The sequence below is a fragment of the Salvelinus sp. IW2-2015 genome, linkage group LG7 (genome assembly GCF_002910315.2).
Source record: "Salvelinus sp. IW2-2015 linkage group LG7, ASM291031v2, whole genome shotgun sequence".
Lineage (NCBI taxonomy): Eukaryota > Metazoa > Chordata > Actinopteri > Salmoniformes > Salmonidae > Salvelinus > Salvelinus sp. IW2-2015.
The window spans coordinates 33,943,544-33,951,344 of NC_036847.1; the positions used below are offsets into that span (position 1 = coordinate 33,943,544).

Consider the following 7,801-nt stretch of genomic DNA (forward strand, 5'->3'; position numbering starts at 1 on the left):
TGTTTAATCTCCATCTCACAGACAATGCATTTCATTCAGCTTGAATTCGTCAGTGATAGAAAAAGCAGAAAAGCAGCCAAACTCTTAGTAATAGCTATTATTTCAGGTTGCGTGATCTTGAGTTGTGTGTGTGCGTGTGCATCTATGCTACTGTCACTCACGGCGATGGAGGACTTGAATGGCCTGCAGCTGGAAGAAGATGCTCCCTCCTTCCTGGACACACCGTCCTCATCTCATCTTTGGACATCCCCAGTAGCAGGGCTCCGTTCAGCACGCTCAGGCTACGAACCGTTCTAATGACGACATAAAGCTCTCATAAGCATAGAAAACAACACAACACCGTCACCAAACCGCCACAACACCATCACAACACCGTCACAAAAAGGTTGTTTAGCACAATGTTTTCCACTCCTCCACTCTGTGGACCCTGTGGACCCTGTGGACCCTGTGGACCCTGTGGACCCTGTGGACCCTGTGGACCCTGTGGACCCTGTGGACTCTGTGGACTCTGGTGGACTCTGTGGACTCTGTGGACTCTTGTGACTCTGTGGACTCTGTGGACTCCTGTGGACCCTGTGGACTCTGTGGCGGTCCATGACATGTTGATGACGGTCCTGAGTCAGTTTTACCAGCGCTAGTAAGCAGAAGCCACAAGGAGGAAAGATATGTTTGTTGTCCATGTCATTTCTTACATTTTGGAGAAGGCCTGTTTCCAGCCAGGCTTTCACCTCTGCAGGTCTGGACTGCATGTTGAGGGGTGGAGGGAGCGCACCTCCTGGCCCTCACCCAGGGTCCCCCTCCATCAGAGGCTCTAGAACGTTCTTAAGCACGTGACCCTCCCTCACCACGTTCATTACGGACCTCCACCACTGCCCCGACTTGTCTATGACCTAGAAACAACACAATTTACAACTTAAAATCACTTCTGTAGATCAATGTATGTTAATTTTCACAGATATATTTTCCTAACATTACAAACCATTTATCCTTTGTTATTTTGATTCTGGTTTGGTTGACATTCAACTGCTATTCTTTTTTTTAATCCATATTCAGTCAGTGAGATGGAGGACATTTGTCAGTGGCCTGTGTTCCTTATAGGAGCCATGGGATTAATCCTAACAGTCAGACACCCACCTGACCTACCGCTCCCTTCATAATGCTCAGCTCCTGGGGTTCAACCCTAACCCACCCGACCTACCGCTCCCTTCATAATCGCTCAGCTCTGGGGGTTCAACCCTAACCACCCGACCTACCGCTCCCTTCATAATGCTCAGCTCCTGGGGTTCAACCCTAAACCCACCCGACCTAACCGCTCCCTTCATAATGCTCAGCTCCTGGGGGTTCAACCCTAACCCACCTAACCTACTGCTCCTTCATAATGCTCAGCTCCTGGTGTTCAACCCTAACCCACCTGGACCTACCGCTCCCTTCAAATGCTCAGCTCCTGGGTGGTTCAACCCTAACCCACCTGACCTACCGCTCCCTTCATAATGCTCAGCTCCTGTGGTTCAACCCTAACCCACCTGACACTCTCCCTTCATAATGCTCAGCTCCTGGGGGTCAACCCTAACCCACCTGACCTACCGCTCCCTTCATAATGCTCAGCTCCTGGGGGTTCAACCTAACCCACCTGACCTACCGCTCCCTTCATAATGCTCAGCTCCTGGTGGTTCAACCCTAACCCACCTGACCACCTCTCCCTTCATAATGCTCAGCTCCTGGGGTTCAACCCTAACCCACCGCTCCCTTCATAATGCTCAGCCCTGGGGGTTCAACCACCCACCTGACCTACCGCTCCCTTCATAATGCTCAGCTCCTGGGGGTCAACCCTAACCACCTGACCTACCGCTCCCTTCATAATGCTCAGCTCCTGGTGGCTGGTGTTCAACCCTAACCCACCTGATCTACCGCGTCCCTTCATAATGTTCAGCTCCTGGGGGTTCAACCTATAACCCACCGCTCCCTTTATAATGCTCAGCTCCTGGTGGTTCAACCCTAACCCACCTAACCTACCGCTCCCTTCATAATGCTCAGCTCCTGGGGGTTCAACCCTAACCCACCTAACCTACCGCTCCCTTCATAATGCTCAGCCTCCTGGTGGTTCAACCCTAACCCACCTGACCTACCGCTCCCTTCATAATGCTCAGCTTCTGGTGGTTCAACCCTAACCCACCTAACCTACCGCTCCTTCATAATGCTCAGCTCCTGGTGGTTCAACCCTAACCCACCTAACCTACCGCCCCTTCATAATGCTCAGCTCCTGGTGGTTCAACCCTAACCCCTGACCTACCGCTCCCTTCATAATGCTCAGCTCCTGGTGGTTCAACCCTAACCCACCTGACCTACCGCTCCCTTCATAATGCTCAGCTCCTGGAGGTTCAACCCTAACCCACCTGGACCACCTCTCCCTTCATAATGCTCAGCTCCTGGGGGTTCAACCTACCCACCTACCTACCGCTCCCTTCATAATGCTCAGCTCCTGGGGTTCAACCCTAACCCACCTGGACAACCTCTCCCTTCATAATGCTCAGCTCCTGGGGTTCCTGGCCATAAAGTCATAGATCACACGCATCCTCACTGGACCAGCTCACTGGGGCTTGCAGAGGAGACAGAGAAACATAACGTAACATAATAGCAACGTAACAGCAATGTTTGAAGAACGTAATATCGTTGTATGACAATGTAACAGCAACGCAAAAGGACAATGACAAAAAAAAGTCATACAATGCTTTTACCCACTATTGATTACTGAGGATATCATTATCAAAACAACATAGCTGCTTTAAGTGATGCCTGTAGCTTACCGTAAAGATGGCGGAGAGTTCATCATGGGCTTGTACGGTCGACGACAATACATCAATGAGAAACATAACGTAATAAAGACACAGTTTTAATGAATGTTTTTTTGATGGATTCTGACGCGTCTGTACTCGTCAGTCTTACCTCCTCAGGCCGTTGCATGTATTGGCTGTTGCCCTGCTCAACTGCCTGCCCTGAGAGAACAGAGGGGTTACCATGAGATAATGATATTAACATGGCTTCTATGGCTGAATACTCATTTTAGATAAGTGTACATAACTTTGAATTTTGGAGATTGGTGAGAAAAAAAGTGCGTTAAATGCGAGTTAAATGCAATAATTGTATCTCAAATGAGGATGGGGGACCTTCGCTGCTTTAACAAATGAGGATTGGGGACCTTCACTGCTTTAACAAATGAGGATAGGGCACCCTCACTGCTTTGACAAATGAGGATGGGGCACCTTCACTGCTTTAAACAAATGAGGATGGGCAACCCACTGCTTTGACAAATGAGGATGGCACCTTCACTGCTTTGACAAATGAGGATGGGGCACTTCACTGCTTTAACAAATGAGGAGGGGACCTTCGCTGCTTTAACAAATGAGCATTGGGGACCTTCGCTGCTTTAACAAATGAGGATTGGGGACCTTCGCTGCTTTAACAAATGAGGAACTGGGGATCTTCACTGCTTTAACAAATGAGATTGAGTCCTTCACTGCTTTAACAAATGAGGATTGGGGACCTTCACTGCTTTAACAAATGAGGATTGGAGTCCTTCACTGCTTTAAAAAAATGAGGATTGGGGACCTTCACTGCTTTAACAAATGAGGATTGGAGTCCTTCACTGCTTTAACAAATGATTGAAATCCATATGGCATATTATTAGATGTTATTATTGTTACCTCATCAGGCATCTGTTGCATCATTTCCTTTCTCATGGGGATGTGCTGGCTGTTGCTCCTGCTCAGGCCCTGATTGGCTGCCGGTGGGACAGACTGTGGCGGCTGCCAACCATCATAGAACTCTGGGTTGTAGTGCGGGATCATGTGACCGTCTGGCCATTTGGACCTGGTGCAACAAACACAGGAAACCAATGAACACCTCCTACTGAAAACAAATCATCTCGCTGACTAGTTGCTGACCCCAGCAAACAAAGCAGGCTTAAATCAACCACTCATTGTATTTGATAGAAAACAAATACTGTTTGAACCCAGGTCTGACAGAAAGCGGATACTAAYTGAACCCAGGACTGGTTATATACAGTTCCCTAACAAGTAAACCAACCCAATATACACTACGTGACCAAAMGTATGTGGACAYSTGCTCGTCAAACATCTCATTCAAAAATCATGGGCATTCATATGTAGTTGGTCCCCCTTATGCTGCTGTAACAGCCTCCAATCTTCTGGGAAGGCTTTCCACTAGATGTTGGGACATTGCTGCAGGGACTTGCTTCCATTCAGCCACTAGAGCATTAGTGAGGTCGGGCACTGATGTTGGGCAATTCCTCCTCAACCGAACTTACAGGTGGCACAATGCATTCGGGGCAGGTAGCGTTCTCCTGGCATCCGCCAAACCCAGATTCGTCCGTCGGATTGACAGATGGTGAAGCGTGATTCATCACTCCAGGGAATGCATTTCCGCCTCTCCATTGGCAGCAAGCTTTACACCACTCCAGTCAACGCTTGGCATTGCACATGGTGATCTTAGGCTTGTGTGCGGCTGCTCGGCCACGGAAACCCACTTCATGAAGATCCCAACAAACAGTTGTGTTGACGTTTCTTCCAGAGGCAGTTTGGAACTCGGTAGTGATTGTTGCAACCGAGGACAGACTATAGCACTCAGTGGTCCCGTTCTCTAAGAATGTTTGGCCTACCACTTTGCGACTGAGCCGTTCTTGCTCCTAGACATTTCCACTTCACTATAACTTCACTATAACAGCACTTACAGTTGACCGGGGCGGCTCTAGCATGGCAGAAATTTGATGAACTGACTTGTTGGAAAGGTGGCATCCTATGATGGTGCCACGTTGAAAGTCACTGAGCTCTTCAGTAAGGCCATTCTACTGGCAATGTTTGTCTATGGAAATGGCATGGCTGGGTGCTCGATTTTATACACCTGTCAGCAACAGGTGTGGCTGAAATAGCCAAATCCACTAATTTGGAGGGGTGTCTAAGGGCAGCCATACATGGGTATGTCCGGCTGTCACCCAGGAGCCTTCACAGCTGGTCCAGTTAGTTAGATGTTAGGAGTACTACGGAAAGGGATAGGGGTACCTAGTTAGTTAGAGGTTAGGAGTACTACGGAAAGGGATAGGGGTACCTAGTTAGTTAGAGGTTAGGAGTACTACGGAAAGGGATAGGGGTGCCTAGTTAGTTAGAGGTTAGGAGTACTACGGAAAGGGATAGGGGTACCTAGTTAGTTAGTTAGGGGTACTACGGAAAGGGATAGGGGTACCTAGTTAGTTTGTTCGTTAGAGGTCCTAAGGAAAGGGATAGATGATACTTAGGGTTGGAATAGAGCTACTTAGGAAAGCAGAGGGGTCTCCAGAGCTAGTTGAAGGGATACCTGGTGTCACGTTCGTCGTAGTGAGGAGACCAAGGCGCAGCGTGATTTGAATACATCTTCTTTTAATAACGGAAGAACACTAAACAAACTAACAAAAACGAACGTGAAGCTAAATAGAACGAGTGCTGACATGCAACTCCACATAGACAACTACCCACAAAACCTAAATGGAAAATGGCAACCTAAATAGGATCCCCAATCAGAGACAACGATAAACAGCTGCCTCTGATTGGGAACCAATTCAGAACCATAAACCTACATTACCCAGACCTACAAAATCCCCATAATCCCCATAAAAAATCCCCATAAAAAACCTAGACAAGACAAAACACACATACCCACCCTCGTCACACCCTGACCTGCCCAAAATAATACAGAAAATATAGAAAACTAAGGTCAGGGCGTGACACCTGGGTATGTTCCAGCTGTCTACCAGCTAGAAGGGCGCTCCAGAACTGGTTGTGTTAGTTAGTGTTAGGAGTAGTCAGGTAGGGGGAATAAGGGCACTCAGGAAGTGGTTATGGGGTACTAAGGGTAGTTTACCTGGGGATGCTCCAGCTGTCTACCAGCTAGAAGGGTGCCCAGAACTGGTTGTGTTAGTTAGTGGTTAGGAGTAGTCAGGTAGGGGGAATAAGGGCACTCAGGAAGTGGTTATGGGGTACTAAGGGTAGTTTACCTGGGGATGTTCCAGGTGTCTCCCAGGGCCTCCATTTCTGGTCCTCCTCTGGGTGACCACCTGGCTAAGCAAGATGAGGGCTGGCTCTGTTAGCAGGGGGGTCAGTACAGAGGGGGGCAGGTCAGGGGGTAGTGGCACACCAACTGGAATAGAAACAATGACAGGAGAGAGGAATGAGTCATCCAAATATCTAAACACTGTGGGACAGGTTACCGGACAGTATCCTACATCCATTATGGAGCTTATAAATTAATGATATTTACCCATTCATTCTTGAAGAATATTATTTATAAATGCCTCTTGAGCTCAGTTCAACCTTTGTACCCATCAGAACCCAAAATATAAGCTTGTTTCTCCAATGTTTGTAAATAATGTACATAAACAAAAACAAAGATAGCCTCATAACGTGGTTAAACTATAATGTTGATATCATGGGATGGTCAGTCCTGTATAGCCTCATAACATGGTTAAAACTATAATGTTGATATCATGATGGTCAGTCCTGTATAGCCTCATAACGTGGTTAAAACTATAATGTTGATATCATGGATGGTCAGTCCTGTATAGCCTCATAACGTGGTTAAAACTATAATGTGATATCATGGGATGGTCAGTCCTGTATAGCCTCATAACATGGTTAAAACTATAATGTTGATATCATGGATGGTCAGTCCTGTATAACCTCATAACGTGGTTAAAACTATAATGTTGATATCATGGATGGTCAGTCCTGTATAACCTCATAACATGGTTAAAACTATAATGTTGATATTATGGATGGTCAGTCCTGTATAACCTCATAACATTTAAAACTATAATGTTGATATCATGGATGGTCAGTCCCTGCATCCATAGCTCTATCTATTAATCTGAGTGGTTGTATTTCTCCAGGCCCACATCCTTCAGCTTTTAACCAAAACAAAGGTGGGGTAACGCTTTGTTATTGTTTCAATTAAGGATTCTAGCTTCAAGCCTACTCTTGAATTAAAAGGCATGTGAATCAGTCCAGGAGTAGCCTAGGCAACGGGTCCCATATCCTTCTTAGTCATGGCTGCTTGGTGCTACAGACAGATGCTCACCATGTCCAGAGTGGAGAAGAGAATGTGGACAAAGTCAGCAGCGCTAGGGTTCTGGATCGCTCCATTCAGCTTTCCCTGTAACAAGAAAAGGACAATGACGACAGTGCTTACCCAGCACAAGAACCAATGAGGCACACATTCCAATTAACACAGAAAGATGAGCAAAGTTCAGCAATAATGGGCTGTGTTGCAATCGGTCTGTAAAGCAGAGTTTCCCAAACACACCCCAGGCAACTAAACCCCTGAGTTGTACAGAGTAATTCAACAGCATACTTTATTTTCAGGTAATATAATAATACCATTATGTCTGATTAATGAATGAAATTATAGGAAACCTGAGGTGAATTAAATCAACACTTAGTTGGAAACATACCAGCAGGTTGAATCCATACTTGATTTTCTGAAGACAGGCAACAAACTCCTCCCAATGTGGCAAGTTGTCAGCTACAGTACAGAAAAAGGAAAATTATTATTTTTCCAGTATAGAAACCCAAGCAAATCTGTTATAAATATTTCTGCAGAGCATCAGTCCTTTACCCTAGTGTTTCCTGCCTCAAAATTAAAGTCAGTTGTGGTGTTCACCTATAGCCTGAGCATCAGTCCTTTACCCTAGTGTTTCCTGGCCTCATGCTAACTTCCCGTCACTCATTGTCATGTTTGGCTTGACATTTACTGTAAA

General features: G+C 46.5%; 1 protein-coding gene across 1 annotated transcript in view; it reads right to left on the minus strand.

Moving 5' to 3' along the window:
• LOC111966157 (epidermal growth factor receptor kinase substrate 8-like protein 3) overlaps positions 1 to 7,801 on the minus strand; it is a 31,844-nt gene that overhangs the window by 6,434 nt on the left and 17,609 nt on the right. Inside the window, 1 exon segment of the mRNA XM_070444612.1 lies at positions 3,702 to 3,867. Coding sequence (XP_070300713.1) covers positions 3,702 to 3,867 — 166 coding nt within the window.